This window comes from Loxodonta africana, chromosome 4 (assembly GCF_030014295.1).
Source record: "Loxodonta africana isolate mLoxAfr1 chromosome 4, mLoxAfr1.hap2, whole genome shotgun sequence".
NCBI classification, from domain to species: Eukaryota; Metazoa; Chordata; class Mammalia; order Proboscidea; family Elephantidae; genus Loxodonta; species Loxodonta africana.
The window spans coordinates 67,716,399-67,734,646 of record NC_087345.1 but is presented as its reverse complement, the minus strand read 5'-3'; the positions used below and the strand labels follow the sequence as shown (position 1 = coordinate 67,734,646).

The 18,248-nt window shown below is 38.0% G+C and overlaps 1 protein-coding gene across 2 annotated transcripts in view; it reads left to right on the top strand.

Moving 5' to 3' along the window:
* Nucleotides 1-18,248, top strand: part of NUP107 (nucleoporin 107) — a 53,947-nt gene that overhangs the window by 13,529 nt on the left and 22,170 nt on the right. For both annotated transcript variants that reach the window (XM_064283908.1, XM_010598687.3), the window contains 3 exons: nucleotides 7,389-7,437; nucleotides 16,430-16,501; nucleotides 16,834-16,922. In XM_064283908.1, the coding sequence (XP_064139978.1) occupies nucleotides 7,389-7,437; nucleotides 16,430-16,501; nucleotides 16,834-16,922 (210 nt within the window). The remainder of the gene's footprint in view (nucleotides 1-7,388; nucleotides 7,438-16,429; nucleotides 16,502-16,833; nucleotides 16,923-18,248) is intronic.

The following is an 18,248-nucleotide window of genomic DNA, read 5'->3' as shown; positions in this document are numbered from 1 at the left end:
TCTCCCACCCTCCCTCCTTCCCCTCCTCGTAACCACAAAAGTATGTGTTCTTCTCAGGTTTACTATTTCTCAAGATCTTATAATAGTGGTCTTATACAATATTTGTCCTTTTGCCTCTGACTCATTTCGCTCAGCATAATGCCTTCCAGGTTCCTCCATGTTATGAAATGTTTCACAGATTCGTCACTGTTCTTTATCGATGCGTAGTATTCCATTGTGTGAATATACCACAATTTATTTACCCATTCATCCGTTGACGGACACCTTGGTTGCTTCCAACTTTTTGCTATTGTAAACAGAGCTGCAATAAACATGGGTGTGCATATATCTGTTTGTGTGAAGGCTCTTGTATCTCTAGGGTATATTCCCAGGAGTGGGATTTCTGGGTTGTATGGTAGTTCTATTTCTAACTGTTTAAGATAACGCCAGATAGATTTCCAAAGTGGTTGTACCATTTTACATTCCCACCAGCAGTGTATAAGAGTTCCAATCTCTCCGCAGCCTCTCCAACATTTATTATTTTGTGTTTTTTGGATTAATGCCAGCCTTGCTGGTGTGAGATGGAATCTCATCGTAGTTTTAATTTGCATTTCTCTAATGGCTAATGATGGAGAGCATTTTCTCATGTATCTGTTCGCTGCCTGAATATCTTCTTTAGTGAAATGTGTGTTCATATCCTTTGCCCACTTCTTGATTGGGTTGTTTGTCTTTTTGTGGTTGAGTTTTGACAGAATCATGTAGATTTTAGAGATCAGGCGCTGGTCGGAGATGTCATAGCTGAAAATTCTTTCCCAGTCTGTAGGTGGTCTTTTTACTCTTTTGGTGAAGTCTTTAGATGAGCATAGGTGTTTGATTTTTAGGAGCTCCCAGTTATCGGGTTTCTCTTGATCATTTTTGGTAATGTTTTGTATTCTGTTTATGCCTTGTATTAGGGCTCCTAGGGTTGTCCCAGTTTTTTCTTCCATGATCTTTATCGTTTTAGTCTTTATGTTTAGGTCTTTGATCCCCTTGGAGTTAGTTTTTGTGCATGGTGTAAGGTATGGGTCCTGTTTCATTTTTTTGCAAATGGACATCCAGTTATGCCAGCACCATTTGTTAAAAAGGCTATCTTTTCCCCAATTAATTGACACTGGTCCTTTGTCAAATATCAGCTGCTCATACGTGGATGGATCTATGTCTGGGTTCTCAATTCTGTTCCATTGGTCTATGTGCCTGTTGTTGTACCAGTACCAGGCTGTTTTGACTACTGTGGCTGTATAATAGGTTCTGAAATCAGGTAGAGTGAGGCCTCCCACTTTCTTCTTCTTTTTCAGTAGTGCTTTGCTTATCCGGGGCTTCTTTCCCTTCCATATGAAATTGGTGATTTGTTTCTCTATCCCCTTAAAATATGACATTGGAATTTGGATTGGAAGTGCGTTAAATGTATAGATGGCTTTTGGTAGAATAGACATTTTTACTATGTTAAGTCTTCCTATCCATGAGCAAGGTATGTTTTTCCACTTAAGTATGTCGTTTTGAATTTCTTGTAGTAGAGCTTTGTAGTTTCCTTTGTATAGGTCTTTTACATCCTTGGTAAGATTTATTCCTAAGTATCTTATCTTCTTGGGGGCTACTGTGAATGGTATTGATTTGGTGATTTCCTCTTCGGTGTTCTTTTTGTTGATGTAGAGGAATCCAAGTGATTTTTGTATGTTTATTTTATAACCTGAGACTCTGCCAAACTCTTCTATTAGTTTCAGTAGTTTTCTGGAGGATTCCTTAGGGTTTTCTGTGTATATAATCATGTCATCTGCAAATAGTGATAACTTTACTTCCTCCTTGCCAATCCGGATACCTTTTATTTCTTTGTCTAGCCTAATTGCCCTGGCTAGGACTTCCAGCACGATGTTGAATAAGAGCGGTGATAAAGGGCACCCTTGTCTGGTTCCTGTTCTCAAGGGAAATGCTTTCAGGTTCTCTCCATTTAGAGTGATATTGGCTGTTGGCTTTGCATAGATGCCCTTTATTATGTTGAGGAATTTTCCTTCAATTCCTATTTTGGTAAGAGTTTTTATCATAAATGGGTGTTGGACTTTGTCAAATGCCTTTTCTGATCAATTGATAAGATCATGTGGTTTTTGTCTTTTGTTTTATTTATGTGATGGATTACATTAATGTTTTTTCTGATATTAAACCAGCCTTGCATACCTGGTATAAATCCCACTTGATCAGGGTGAATTATTTTTTTGATGTGTTGTTGGATTCTATTGGCTAGAATTTTGTTGAGGATTTTTGCATCTATGTTCATGAGGGATATAGGTCTATAATTTTCTTTTTTTGTAATGTCTTTACCTGGTTTTGGTATCAGGGAGATGGTAGCTTCATAGAATGAGTTGGGTAGTATTCCGTCATTTTCTATGCTTTGGAATACCTTTAGTAGTAGTGGTGTTAACTCTTCTCTGAAAGTTTGGTAGAACTCTGCAGTGAAGCCATCCGGGCCAGGGCTTTTTTTTGTTGGGAGTTTTTTGATTACCGTTTCAATGTCTTTTTTTGTTATGGGTCTATTTAGTTGTTCTACTTCTGAATGTATTAGTTTAGGTAGGTAGTGTTTTTCCAGGAATTCATCCATTTCTTCTAGGTTTTCAAATTTGTTAGAGTACAATTTTTCATAATAATCTGAAATGATTCTTTTAATTTCATTTGGCTCTGTTGTGATGTGGTCCTTCTCGTTTCTTATTCGGGTTATTTGTTTCCTTTCCTGTATTTCTTTAGTCAGTCTAGCCAATGGTTTATCAATTTTGTTAATTTTTTCAAAGAACCAGCTTTTGGCTTTGTTCATTCTTTCAATTGTTTTTCTGTCCTCTAGTTCATTTAGTTCAGCTCTAATTTTTATTATTTGTTTTCTTCTGGTGCCTGATGGATTCTTTTGTTGCTCACTTTTTATTTGTTCAAGTTGTAGGGACAGTTCTCTGATTTTGGCTCTTTCTTCTTTTTGTATGTGTGCATTTATCGATATAAATTGGCCTCTGAGCACTGCTTTTGCTGTGTCCCAGAGGTTTTGATAGGAAGTATTTTCATTCTTGTTGCTTTCTATGAATTTCCTTAGTCCCTCCTTGATGTCTTCTATAACCCAGTCTTTTTTCAGGAGGGTGTTGTTCATTTTCCAAGTATTTGATTTCTTTTCCCTAGTTTTTCTGTTATTGATCTCTAGTTTTATTGCCTTGTGGTCTGAGAAGATGCTTTGTAATATTTCAATGTTTTGGACTCTGCAAAGGTTTGTTTTAGGACCTAATATGTGGTCTATTCTAGAGAATGTTCCATGTGTGCTAGAAAAAAAAGTATATTTTGCAGCAGTTGGGTGGAGAGTTCTGTATAAGTCAATGAGGTCAAGTTGGTTGATTGTTGTAATTAGATCTTCCGTGTCTCTATTGAGCTTCTTACTGGATGTCCTGTCCTTCTCCGAAAGTGGTGTGTTGAAGTCTCCTACTATAATTGTGGAGGTATCTATCTCACTTTTCAATTCTGTTAAAATTTGATTTATGTATCTTGCAGCCCTGTCACTGGGTGCATAAATATTTAATATGGTTATGTCTTCCTGATCATTTGTCCCTTTTATCATTATATAGTGTCCTTCTTTATCCTTTGTGGTGGATTTAAGTCTAAAGTCTATTTTGTCAGAAATTAATATTGCTACTCCTCTTCTTTTTTGCTTATTGTTTGCTTGATATATTTTTTTCCATCCTTTGAGTTTTAGTTTGTTTGTGTCTCTAAGTCTAAGGTGTATCTCTTGTAGGCAGCATATAGATGGATCGTGTTTCTTTATCCAGTCTGTGACTCTCTGTCTCTTTATTGGTGCATTTAGTCCATTTACATTCAGCGTAATTATAGATAAATAAGTTTTTAGTGCTGTCATTTTGATGCCTTTTCATGTGTGTTGTTGGCCATTTCATTTTTCCACATACTTTTTTGTGCTGAGACGTTTTTCTTAGTAAATTGTGAGATCCTCATTTTCATAGTGTTTGTACTTTATGTTAGTTGAGTCGTTATGTTTTTCTTGGCTTTTATCTTGAGTTATGGAGTTGTTATACCTTTTTGTGGTTACCTTATTATTTACCCCTATTTTTCTAAGTAAAAACCTAACTTGTATCGTTCTATATCGCCTTGTATCACTCTCCATCTGGCAGTTCAATGCCTCCTGTATTTAGTCTTTTTGATTATTGTGATCTTTTACCTGTTGACTTCCATGATTCCCTGTTATGTGTTTTTTTTTTTTTTAATTAATCTTAATTTGTTTGTTTTTGTGATTTCCCTATTTGAGTTGATATCAGGACGTTCTGTTTTGTGACCTTGTGTTGTGCTGATATCTGATATTATTGGTTCTCTGACCAAACAATTTCCTTTAGTATTTCTTGTAGCTTTGGTTTGGTTTTTGCAAATTCTCTAAACTTGTGTTTATCTGTAAATATCTTAATTTCGCCTTCATATTTCAGAGAGAGTTTTGCTGGATATATGATCCTTGGCTGGCAGTTTTTCTCCTTCAGTGTTCTGTATATGTCGTCCCATTCCCTTCTTGCCTGCATGGTTTCTGCTGAGTAGTCTGAACTTATTCTTATTGATTCTCCCTTGAAGGAAACCTTTCTTTTCTCCCTGGCTGCTTTTAAAATTTTCTGTTCATCTTTGGTTTTGGTGAGTTTGATGATAATATGTCTTGGTGTTTTTCTTTTTGGATCAATCTTAAATGGGGTTCGATGAGCATCTTGGATAGATATCCTTTCGTCTTTCACGATGTCAGGGAGGTTTTCTGTCAGCAGATCTTCAACTATTTTCTCTGTGTTTTCTGTCCCCCCTCCCTGTTCTGGAACTCCAATCACCCGCAGGTTATCCTTCTTGATAGAGTCCCACATGATTCTTAGGGTTTCTTCATTTTTTTTAATTCTTTTATCTGATTTTTTTTCAGCTATGTTGGTGTTGATTCCCTGGTCCTCCAGATGTCCCAGTCTGCATTCTAATTGCTTGAGTCTGCTCCTCTGACTTCCTATTGCGTTGTCTAATTCTGTAATTTTATTGTTAATCTTTTGGCTTTCTACATGCTGTCTCTCTATGGATTCTTGCAACTTATTAATTTTTCCACTATGTTCTTGAATAATCTTTTTGAGTTCTTCAACAGTTTTATCAGTGTGTTCCTTGGCTTTTTCTGCAGTTTGCCTTATTTCGTTTGTGATGTCTTGAAGCATTCTGTAAATTAGTTTTTTATGTTCTGTATGTGATAATTCCAGGATTGTATCTTCATCTGGGAAAGATTTTGATTCTTTTGTTTGGGGGGTTGGAGAAGCTGTCATGGTCTGCTTCTTTAAGTGGTTTGATATGGATTGTTGTCTCCGAGCCATCACTGGGAAACTAGTTTTTCCAGAAAATCCGCTAAAAAAAAATGCAGTCAGATCCCTATCAGAGTTCTCCCTCTGGCTCAGGCTATTCGGATGTTAATGAAGCCGCCTGGGGAGGGTGGGGGAGGGAACAGAGAGATAGGAGAGTAGCACCTCAGAATATAGCCAGAGTTGTTTGTCTTGCTTGGAATGACTATTATATCTGAGATTCCCGCGGGGCGCGTTGCCCGTGTGTGCTGGCTGTGTGGAGATTGCCCCCGGGGGGTCTGGCCCGCTGGAGTCACTTTCAGATCCTCCGCTTCCAGCCCCACGCCCAGCGTCAAGGCTCCCCTACTGGGACGGTGCACTCTTGTCTCCAAAATCAGTCGCTGCCTCCCAGGGACTTCTCGTCCCTCCAGCCACGTTGCCGTGCCGCCCCCGCGAACCGGTTGGGCCCCCTCCCGGGGTTAGTTCAGGTGGGTGGAGCAGCTCCCCGTGCTTGTGCCGTGACCTAGTGTCCTGGCTGGGACGCTGTTCTCGCCGCTCCTATACCAGTCGCTGCCTCCCGGGGACTTCTCCTACCGGCTGCGTCCCACGTCGCCCGCCTGAACCGGCTGGGCCCCCTCCCGGGGTTAGTTCAGGGGGGTGGAGCAGCTCTCTGTGCTTGTGCCGTACCTGACTGGTACGCTGGCTCCAGGCTCTGAAAATAATCGCTGCTTCCCCGTATTAGTTCGTTCGCCGTCTCTGTGTTTGTTTTTCAGGGTTCGTAGATTGTGATGTATGTGATCGATTCACTTGTTTTTCCGTGTCTGTTGTAAGAGGGATCCGAGGTAGCGTCTGCCTAGTCCACCATCTTGGCTCCGCTGTCCCATAATGCTCTTTTATTTTTGCTACATGAGAACATTATATTAAAAAGTTAGAGTATCTAACTTTTTAATACAGATACTCTTCAGACATAATCAAACACCTTCCATCATTGATTTTCTGGGTTTAAAGGTTTAGGACCATAGTCTCACGAGACAACTCAGTCAGTTGGCACGACATAGTTCACAGAAGCCATGATCCGCATTCTAGCGAAGTGAGTAGCATCTGGGGTTTTAAAAGCTTGCAAATGGCCATCTAAGACACAACTACTGGCCTTTACTCACCAGGAAGTAAATATCAAGAAGATAACCAAAAGCACAGAGAAGAAGCGAGCCTACATGAGCCACAACCTCATCTACACAGTGACCAGAACTAGATGGTGCCTGGCTACCACCACTGACCATTCTGACCAGGTCACAGTACTTGGTCCTGTATAGAATGGGAGCATAATAGAGAGCAGAACTCAAATTCTTATTTAGGAAAAAAAAAAAAAGCCAGAAACTGGAACAGTAGAGAACAGAGACTTCCCTGAGACTATCGCCTTGAGACACTTTTTAAACCTAGAACCGAGCCTATCCCCTGAGATCATCTGTCAGTGACATAGCAGAGTGGCACACAAAATAAAGGCGATTACCTGGAAGATCAGTGCACTATTTAAAAACTATCAGTAGGAGACCAAAAAGTCACTAATTACTTAGAAACAAAGATGAGAAGATAAGGGGGGGCAAGGAAACTAGAGAACTGGAAAGGAAACAAACAACACAGAGAATCTTGACACATTGTGATAAATGTAACTAATGTTACTGAACAATTTGTGTGGAAATTGTCAAATGAGAACCTAACTTGCTGTGTAAACTTTCACCAAAAATTTAATAAAATATTATTTAAAAAAAAGAAAAGTTAGATGTATCATTAACAGGAGAACTAAGTTCATCTTTTTACCATAGTGACTATTACATTTTGCCATTTTTTTTTTATAGCAAATATCAGCTTTCTTCAGGTGTCAATATCAGATTCAGCAGGCATTTATTACTCGTGTCTTGTATTTTAAGTGTGATGACTAAGTTAATTGAAAATCCATGTTCCCACTAAATAGAATGCAGATTTGTGCATGCATGTAGCTTAAAAGGTGCTTTCATATAGTATGTGAAGTAAAACTTCATTTTGTGTTTTTTTTTCCAGAGATAGAATACAGTCTGCATTAGAGGATGAAAATATGTTTGCAGTTACTGTAAGTTTTGTACTAGTTTCTTTCCTTTACTCGTGCTTCAAAATTATAGAAAATGTTTTTCAGTGATGATATTTGATTTTCAACCTTCCGTCTAAAGTTTCTTCATTTAAAAAAATTTAAAAATGAAAAGTACAATCTCACAAAATAATCAAGTATTGATCTATAGAGTAAAAGGTAAAAGTCTTATTCGTCTTACTGCTCAGTCTAACAGTCTGGTATGAATCCTGTAAGACATTTTTCTGTGCATCTGTATATACACACACACAAATTGTTTGGCTTCATAACATATTGTATGGTTGCATTTGTATATTATACTGAGTCTCTTTTCACATTCGTTAGTATTTCTTTGTTTTTTTTTTGTCAAATCATGTAGGTCTACCTTGATTTTTCATAGTATACCAGAGTATAAATGTACCATAATTTTTCAGACATTCTACTGGACACCTTTAGGTTTTCTCCAGTATTTTCACAGTAGCAATCAGTGCTGCAGTGAACATTCTTCATACTTTTTTTTAAATAATATTTTACTGTGCTTTCAGTGAAAGCTTACACAGTAAATTAGGTTCCTGTTTAACGATTACTACATAAATTGTTCAGTAACATTAATTATGTTTTTCATAGTGTGTCAACATTCTTATTATATTAATTCCATCCTGAGTGTTTTTAGTAACCCGGTTACCCTTTCATCTTTGCTTTAGAGTAATTGTTGACCACCTTTATACTTTTTTATGTATATGTGCAAAAATTTCTAGAAGTGAAACTGCTTTGTCAAAATTTAATAGATTGCTCGGGCACTGTGCTAACTCAGAACTGAAGCCATTCCCAAAGTCCACTTTTCATCCAAAGATCAGACGGACCTATAAAACAAACATAACACATGTGAGGAACGTACTTCTTAGTTCAGTCAAGTATACGAGACCAAATGGGCAACACCTCCCCAAAAGCAAAGATGAGGTGGCAGAAAGGGGCAGGAAAACTGGACAAACGGACATGGGGAACACAGGGTGGAAATGGAGAGAATGCTGACACAATGTGGTGATTGCACCCAATGTCACAAAACAATGTGCATATAAAGTTTTGAATGAGAAACTAATTTGTGGTGTTAAATTTCACCTAAAGTACAACAAAATTTAAAAAAAAAGTTTTTTTTTTTTTTTTTTGATTATAACATTGCCTTCCTAAATAGGATGTTGGAAACCCTGATGGCTTAGTGGGTAAGAGCTGCGGCTCCTCACCAAAAGGTCAGCAGTTCAAATCCACAAGACGCTGCTTGGAAACTCTATGGGGCGGTTCTGCTCTGTCCTATAGGGTTGTTATGAGTCAGAATTGACTCGAAGGCAACAGGTTTGGTTTGGTTTGGGTAATAAAATGTACCAGTTTACACTTTCCACTAATAGTGTATGAAAATGTTTATTCTGATACAGGATGTTATCAGTCATTTGAGTTTTGGCAACCTGGGGGAAATGTGTCTCATTGTTTTATTATGCATATCTTTTTGATCACTCATGAGGTGGAGTATTTTTTCATTCTTATCCATTTGTATTTCTAATATGAATTCTCTATTCATATGGTTTGCTCATTTTTGTATTGTTTTATTATTAATTCTTTACTCTTATGTATATTAAAGATATTACTTATTTTGTCAGTTGTCCTAGCTTTGTTTAAGAAGTCTTTGTCAAGCAGGCATTTCCATTTTTATCTGGTCACATCTGTCATGTTTTCTTTCACTATTTACTATTGTATATCTTGCTAAGGAAGGCCTTTCCTACTTATTATAAAAATATTTTCCTATTATGATTTCCTAAATAAGTTTTATTTTCTACATAATAAGCTCTTGAATTCATCTGGAGTGAGTTTGTGTATGAGGTAAGCAAGTGATTTACTTTTTTCAAATGGGTATCCGTTTATCCCAACCCCATTTATCAGACAGGCCATCCTTTCTTCACTGAATTGCAATGCAACTTTTATACCAAATCATTTTTATGCGGATTTTTTGTATTTTATTGATTCATTCATTTAAAGCCAGTACTATACAACTTTAGTCGTCTCTAACTCAAATTTTTGGTATTTGTTTTTTTTTTTAAATACAGTTTAGAGCATTTCTTGCACATTTTTCCTCCAGATGAACTTAACTAGTTCCATTAAAAAATAAAATCTTACTGGGATATTTATTGAAGTTATATTGAATATGTCAGTTAATTTGGGGAGAATTAACATCTTTCCCGTATTGAATCTTCCCATTAATGAATATGGTATATCTTTCCATTTACTCAGATCTTTTATATTTTATATAGATCTTGTGTTCTTCTCTATAAGGTCCTATCTGAATCCTATTGTGAATGGATTCTCTTTTCTGTTGCATTTTCTAATTAGTTATTACTGTCATAGAAAACTATTGATTTCTGTGTAGAGCTTGTATTTGGCCACCTTTCTAAACTCTCTTACTGGCTCCAGTAGGTTTTTCATGTGATTCTATTGGGTTTTCTATGTAGGCAGTCATCATCTGTAAAGAGTGAGTTTCCTTAATCCTTTCCAACTTCATGTGTCTTTTCTTTTATTTACCTTGTTCCCTTGACTCGGAGCATCCAAACAGTGTTGGATTATATCAGTGATAGCAGTCATTTTTGTCTTGTTTCTGACTTGATAAGAATGGCTTTCTGTTTCATCTTTACCTATGAAATTTTTACTGTTTGTGTTAAGGCATTTTTTTAACTTGCTAAGTGTTGGAATAGGTATTGAATGTAGCCAAATGTTGTTTAGCTTTAATTTATTAATTATTGCAAGCCTAATAATGACTTGGAATAATAGATTTCCTGAAGTTGAATTATCTTTCAGTAGGATAAACTCTCAGTCTTGATACATTCCTAAATATGCAACTAAACTTCATTAGCTAATATATTACCTTGGACTTTACCAAAAGTGTGTGTGTGTGTTATCCTCATCCAGTTTTTGGTGTCGAGAGTCATGCTAGCTCTTCAGAACAAGTTCAGAGTATTCTTTTTTGTGTGTGTGTACTCTGATTGAAGAAGTTAAGAATTACCGTTTGAAGGCTTGGTAAAATAGGCCTATAGAACCATCAAGACCAGATGGCTTTTTGGGGTTTAATTACATTTTCTGGTTATAAAAGTAATTCATAGTTAACATGTATATATATATGTGTGTGTGTAATATATAGTCAATAAAAGAAGAAAACAGATACCTATTTTTTAATAATGAGTGGTTTCCTCCATACATATTTAAGTCCGAAAATTAATTAAGCAGCACAGTGATGAAAATGCCTAAACATTATGTCTTTGTGTACTTGTTTGATTATTCCTTAATAAACTCCTAGAATTGCTTTGTCAAGAGGTTTTCTACATTTTAAGCCTTTTAGAACAAATTGTCCTCCAGAAAGGTAGCCTTCGTACCAACAGGTGATACTTTTTCTCATGAATATACTAAAACTGGTAGTATATTTCTTTTTCATCATTTAATTAATTTTTTTCCACAAATACTTGTTTAATTCCAACAGTGCTGTACACACCTAGGAAAACTATCTTATATATATTTATTTATCTTATATTTGACCACCTTACTGATCTCACTTACAGTTTTAATAGTTTTCCATTGATTATCTTTGGTTTTCTAGGTTGGCAATCCTATTATCTACAAATACTGATGACTTTGACTTTTTCTATACTTATTACTACTTAGTTCTTTATCTGGTTTTATTATATTAGCTAGAACTTTCAAAAGCAAAGTTGAATAATAGCAGGACTTTTTTTTTGTCTTCTGGACTTTAAAGGGAGTGCTTCAAGTTAAGTATATTACTCGCTGTAGGTTTCAAATAGGTATTCTCATTAGCAATGTGTCCTTCAGTTTCTAGTGTATGAAGATATTTTTATCAAATGACATTTTGGTATTATCAAGATGTTCATGTGGCTTTTTGCCTTTAACTCACTAATAACATGGATTAATTAATAGATTTGGCCCATGCTTATACTTGATCAGAATATATTATCTTTTTAATATACTCCTTAGTTCTCTTTGCTAGTATTTATGTCAGGCTGTCTTTCAAAGTCTGTTTTAAGAGCCTTGGATTGTTCTTAGGTTTTATTACCTATCAACTTTTGCATGGAGAAGGAAAAGATTATTTGAAGTTTTTTCTTTTTTTTTATTGAACTTTGGGTGAAGGTTTATAGAACTAGTTTCTTATCCAACAGTTGGTACACACATTATTTTGTATGACATTGATTAACAACCCCACGACGTGTCAACACTCTCTCTTCTCAACCCTGGGTTCCCTATTACCAGCTTTCCTATTCCCTCCTACCTTCTAGTCCCTGTCCCAGGGCTGGTGTGCCCCTTTAGTCTTGTTTTGTTCCATGGGGCTGCTCAGTCTTTGGCTAAAGGGTGAACCTCAGGAGTGGCCTCATTGCTGAGCTGAAAGGGTGTCTGGGGGCCATACTCTCAGGGTTTCACCAGTCTCTGTTAGGCCAGCAAGTCTAGTTTTTCTTTTTGAGTTAGAGTTTTTTCTACATTTTCCTCCAGCTCTGTCTAGGACCCTCTATTGTAATCCCTGTCAGAGCCGTCAGTGGTGGTAGCCGGGCACCATCTAGTTGTACTGGACTCAGTCTGGTGGAAGCCGTGGTAGATGTGGTCCATCAGTCCTTTGAACTAATCTTTCCTTTTTGTCTTTAGTTTTCTTCATTCTCCTTGCTCCCGAAGAGGTGAGACCAGTGGAGTATCCTAGATGGCTGCTCACAGGCTTTTAAGACCCCAGATGCTACTCACCAAAGTAGAATGTAGAACATACTCTCTATAAACTCTGTTATGCTAGTTGAGCTAGATGTTCCCTGAGACCATGGTCCCCACAGCCATCAGCCCAGGAATTCAGTCCCCCAGGGAGTTTAAATGTGTCTATGGAGCTACCATGGTCTTGCCCTGTACAGGTTGTGCTGTCTTCCCCGGTTTTGTGCACTGTCTTACCCTTCACCAAAGTTACTGCTTATCTACTGTCTATTAAAGTGTTTTTCCATCCCCACCCCTCCCCTCCCTCGTAACCATCAAAGATTGTTTCTTTTGGTATGTAAACCTTTTCACGAGTTTTTACAGTAGTGGTCTCATACAGTATTTGTGCTTTTGTGATTGACTTATTTCATTCAGCATAATGCCCCCCCAGATGCATCACGTTATGAGATGCTTCACAGATTCATTGTTGTTCTTTCCTTAGTGTTGTGTACGTACCACAGTTTGTTTATCCATTCATGTGTTGATGGGCATCTGGGTTGTTTCCGTCTTTTTGGTATTGTGAACAGTGCTGCAGTGAACATGGGTGTATATATATCTGTTCATGTGATAGCTCTTATTTCTCTGGGATATATTCCTAGGAGTGGAATTGCTGGATCATCTGGTCTCTTTATGGGTGCATTTAGGCTATTTACATTCAGTGTAATTATTGATAGATGTGAGTTTATTGCTGTCATTCTGTAGTGCTAGCATTTTCTTTGTTGCTCTTACTTTCCTGTGCTGCGTTCCTTTTGTTTGTGGATTTCTTTTGTTTTTGTAGATTTTGTTTTTATTGAGACTTTGTTTTTCTTCTTTATGTTGATGAGTAGGTTTGTTAACTTTCTTTATGGTTACCTTAATATTTACCCTTATTTCCTAGGTTTGAACCAGTCTATTATTACTTGGTATTGCCTTGCCTTCGTCTCCTTTAGAAAGCTCTATACCTATACCATTTATTCCCTCTTTTATTGTTCTGACATTGTTGTTATTTACAGATTAACCTCTCTGGCTCCCTGTTGCAATTGTTTTGGTTTGGATACTCCTTGAGAGTTCATTTCCTAGGTTGGTACCTGGCTGGTACAGTCTTGTGTCCTAGATTCAGGCTGTGGTCTGATGTTGTTTGTTCTCAGGCCGGAGGACTCCGTTTAATAATTCTTGTAAGTTTAGTTTGGTTTTTACATATTCCCTCAATTTCTGTTTCTCTGGAAATGCCCTGATTTCACCATCATATTTGAACAAAAGTTTTGCAGGGTATATCATTCTTGGTTGGCGGTTTTTTTTCTTTCAAGATTTTATGTATGTCATCCCATTGCCTTTTTGCCTGCATGATTTCTGCTGAATAATCAGAGCTTAGTCTTTTTGTTTCTCCTCTGTATGTGACTTTTTGTTTTTCTTGAGCTGCTCGCAGGATTTTTTCTGTCTTTGATTTTAGTGCGTGTGAATATGATATGCCTTGGTGTTTCTTCTTTTGGGGTCTATCCTGTATGGAGTTCGTTATACTTATTGGATGGTTTGGATGGTTAGCTTTTCATCATTCATGATATTAGGGAAGTTTTCTGTCAGCAATTCTTCAATGATCCCCTCTGTTCTGTTTTCTCTCCCTGTTCTGGAACTCCGATCACTTGCAAATTTTTGCTTTTGATTGTATCCCACATAATTGTCTGCTTTCTCCTCAAACAGAGTTGTATCCAAGTGTTTGTTTTCAATTTCACTGATTCTGTCTCCCATCGTTTCAAATCTGCTCCTCAGCTTTCTGTGACACTGTCCGTTTCTGAAATCTTGTTGTTTATCTTTTGGATTTCTAACTGTTGTTTTTGAATGATTTCTAATTGGTCTGTGTTTTCCATGAATTTGTCTGCCTTTTCCATAAATTTGTCTGTTTTTTCCTCATTTTTGTCAGCTTTGTGCTTCAACTCTTGGATTGCTCTGAATATTAGAGATTTGAATTCCTTATCAGGTAGTTCTAGTGCCTGTTCTTCTACTGGAAGGTCATCTGGTGTTTTATTTTGGACGCGTACTGGAAACATCCCGTCCTGTTTGTTTTTATACGTGTTGATATTGTCTGCTGTCTTTGGGACATTCACTAGTTATTTTCTTTGTTTCTTGATTGTAGACTTGTTTGTTCCGTCCTGCTTTTTCATTTTATTTGGTTATGTCTGGGCAGGTGGGCTGTGCTTTCCTTGTTTGCTCGTCTCTAGTCACAATACTTTTCGCTTCCTTGTCCGATGAGCAGGACCAGTCATTCAGCTATGGTGCAGCAGGGCAGGTCCAGCTGAAGGGGAGGGGGTGGGGCAGGTTATTTGTGGCACTGCAGCAGGGCAGGTCCAGCTGAAGGGGAGGGGGTGAGGCAGGTTGTTTGTGGCACATACTAGGGCCGACAGGGCGGGCCAGGAATCAGTGCTGGGCAGGTTCCAGTAGTCTGTGCCTGTGCCGTTCGGGGGTGTGATGCTCAGTGCATGGCGAAAGTAGGTCAGGAAAGACGGGGGAGATTGTGATGTGTGGAGCTAAGAGGGGTATGGAAAACAGGAGAGAGAGGGGAGAGAAACAGGAGCCAAAAACAAGCAAACAAAGAAAAAAAAAGTGCTAAGGGAGCTTGCCATTGGAGTGGAGAGATGAGAAACTGAGAAATGGAGAAAAGCAAAAGGGAAAAAGAAAAACAGATAAAAATTTAGAAAAGAAGAAAAGAAAAGCCCCCAAGAGTCCCAGAGCTCCAGAGTCCCACCAGTGGGCCTGCTAAGACGGGGGAAGTGGCTCCCAGACTGTGCAGTATAGCTTGGCTAGAGAAGGTATAGATGTCACACAGCACCAGGTATTCAGGAGACAGGAAAAGAAGATAAGTGTAGAGAGATGAGAACTGAGAAATGAAGGAAGACAGGAAGGGAAAAAGAGAGAGAAAAGAAAAAAAAGTATCCCCAGGGCTACGTGGTTGCGCAGATTGGGGGAATGGCTCCTAAGCTGCACTGCAGCCCGGCTAGAAGGGGCTCCCAAGCTACGAAAAGAAAAAGAAAACAAAACAGAACAAGGGAAAACAAAACAAAAAAAAAGCCCCAGGGATCCCATCAGTGTGGTATGGCAGGCCAGGGGAGTGGTTCCCCAGTCAAGTGGCTTCACAGCCTTTCAAGAAGAAGCAAAGATGGCACATGAAGCCAGGTGTTCTAGAGAAATGAGTTAGAGGTGGTAGGAGTTACAAAAGAAACCAAAAGAGATGGAAAGAACCAACACCAGCTTAGGGGCCCAGCCAGCGTGGGTAGGGCAAATCCAAGCAACCTGAGGCCTAAGCAGTTGCCTCCCTGCCGAGAGACTGTGGTTGGTAGGAAGCAGAGAAGGCTGAAGGAGGGGTGGGTAAGAAGCGGGGGTTAGGAAAATGTATATTGGTCGTTACTGGGTGCACTGTCTTCTGCTGGGAACTTCGTGAAGCTGCTTTCCCCTTATTCCCTGTCTGCCTGTCTCCGACGTGGGTGGGGTGAATCCAAGCAGCATGGACACTGCAGTTCCCAGCTGTTTGAGCCACCATAGCCAGCCAGGGAGCTCAGAGGTAGAGCAGTGGGGAAAGAATGGGGCTTGGGAAAACATGTATCACTGGGGTGCTCTGTCTCCTGGTAGGAGTTCCACGAAGCTGCTTTCCCATGTTCTCTGTCAGGAGTCAGGATGGCGGATCTGTGCTACGTTAGCTGCCCTCTGTGTGTACCTCTCTTCGCTCTCTGTCCTCTGTCAGTTTCTTATTCCAGTCGGTGCTTGGATGAGCTCTTTATCTCTTCATTTGACACTTCAGATTCCAGGGATGACATTTGTCTCTGTTTTACTTAGTTTTTCAGGTCTTTGCTGTGGAGGGTCGGCGTGGTGCTTCTCTGGTGCCATGTTGGCCGGAAGTCCCCTATTTGAAGTTTTTATATTTTCATTTTTTAATGTGTAACATAAGTATATTCAGCCCTTTGTTTTGTTATTCATTTTTCCCTTAAAATGACATCTTTGGGAAAATAAAAAAAGTTGCAGGTTTAGTCACAAAACTGTAATATCAGGTAGGTACAGCTGTGAATTGACCTGACAGCTTGAAATTTATATATGAATATTTTTCAGTGCTGAATGTACAGTTTTACTATATGGTAGAATGTTTATGCATGGGTGATGAAATACACTTATTTCAGGTTCTCTTACCTTTCTGTTGAAGTAATATTCTTGGAGTATCCTCTTTTGTTTCCTTAAAAAAAATTTTTTTTTTAAATAGGCTCTTAATGCCAGTGAAAAGGCCGTTGTGGAAGCATTATTTCAGAGAGATTCTCTTGTCCGACAAAGTCAGGTATGAATTGAATTAAAATTCTTTTTTTATAAAACTTGGAGACAAGGTAGGTGACGTATGTAGAACTGAAAAGTTTTTGTTCATTTAAAAACTTTTTCTTCATTTTTTAATTAGACCTTTTTGGTAAGTAAAAGGAATTAACAATCTTGCTCTGTGATTTTAAAATAACAGCATTAGTATTTCCAGGAATAACCTTTTAAACACTAGGCCATTCCTAAGAAAAGTTCATTCTCTTGCCATAATATATATTTATTTTAAAAAATTAAAATATTAGTTAGAAAAGTTGTTACTTGATATTCCTGAAAACAGAAACTTTTTTTTTTCTTTCCTAGCTGGTAGTAGATTGGTTAGAGAGCATTGCCAAAGATGAGATTGGAGATTTTTCCGATAATATTGAGTTTTATGCAAAATCAGTGTATTGGTAAGTCACAAAACTTTAATTTTTGAAGTCACTAAATGTTGATTTTGTTCATTCATCATTTAACAAATATCTATTTAGTTTTTACTATTTGCCAAGAGCCTGGGTGGCATAGTGGATAAGAGCTCAGTTGCTAACCAAAAGGCTGGCAGTTCAAATTCACCATCTGCTCCTTGGAAACCCTGTGGGGCAGTTCTACCCTGTCCTGTAGGGTCACTATGAGTCGGAACCAACTCAATGGTACCTAACAACAAGAGCAACATTCAGTTACTGAGCAAAACAGTTAAAAGCCCTGCCGTTGTGGATTTTATAATTTTATAAAAGAGGCAGCAAATAAATATATTTCCTGTCAGGTAATAAGATCTTTGGAAAAAAAAAGGATGACAGTGGGTACTGCTTTCAATAGAACAAGCAGTCAGAGAGGGCCTCTCTGAGGAAGTAACAGTAAGAGCCTCTTAAATAAAGGAGGCAGGCCATGCAAAAATCTAGGGGACAGGTGTTCTAGGCAGGAACAGAAATTGCAGAGACCCTGAGAAGGTAAAGTATTTGTGCAAGGAGGCCAGTGTGAACACGGCAAAAAAGAATGGTAGGAAATGAAATTGGAGAAAAGCCAGGTCATATGCGGCTTTTATAGGCAGGCCAAGGTAAGGGTTTGGGGGTTTATGCTAAGTGTAATAATTTAATTTAATCATAAAGAAAATACATCTGCCATGTTTCTAGCTACTTGTGATTTAAAAAAATTTTTTTTTCCTACATCCTTAAATACTTCTAAATTATTGTAGGACCTTGAAGCCAGGAAGCACCCTTAGGGATAATTTATTCCAAAACTTGAAAAAGCTCAGATTACGTTTGAATTCGATAACTGTGTGTGTACAAAGTCTGTGAGTCAGGTATATCTTTTCTCTGCTTAACTAGAAAATTGGTGCTGCTCAATGTTGGTTAAAAATTAAAATTTTAATAGTTGTTATCTATCTGAGGAAAAGAAATTTTCATTTTCAGAAAAAGGTATTTTTTTTAAGTTAAAGTTCCTGTCTATGTTAAGGGTTTTTGTAAGTTTTTCAGGAGTTAGTCTCCTTTTTTTCTGTACTGATCAATAGCATAGAATAGAGAACCCAGAAATACACCCACGCTTACATAGTCATTTGGTTTCCAACAAAGGTGTCAGAGCAATTCAATGGGGAAAAGGAATGTCTTTTCAACAAATCATGCTGGAAAAACTTGATACCTTTGTGGAAAAAGGTTAACCTTGACCCTTACCTCAATATCCGACAATTAATTCAAGATGGATTATAGTCCTTGATGTAAAAAAGCTAAAATCATAAAGCTTTT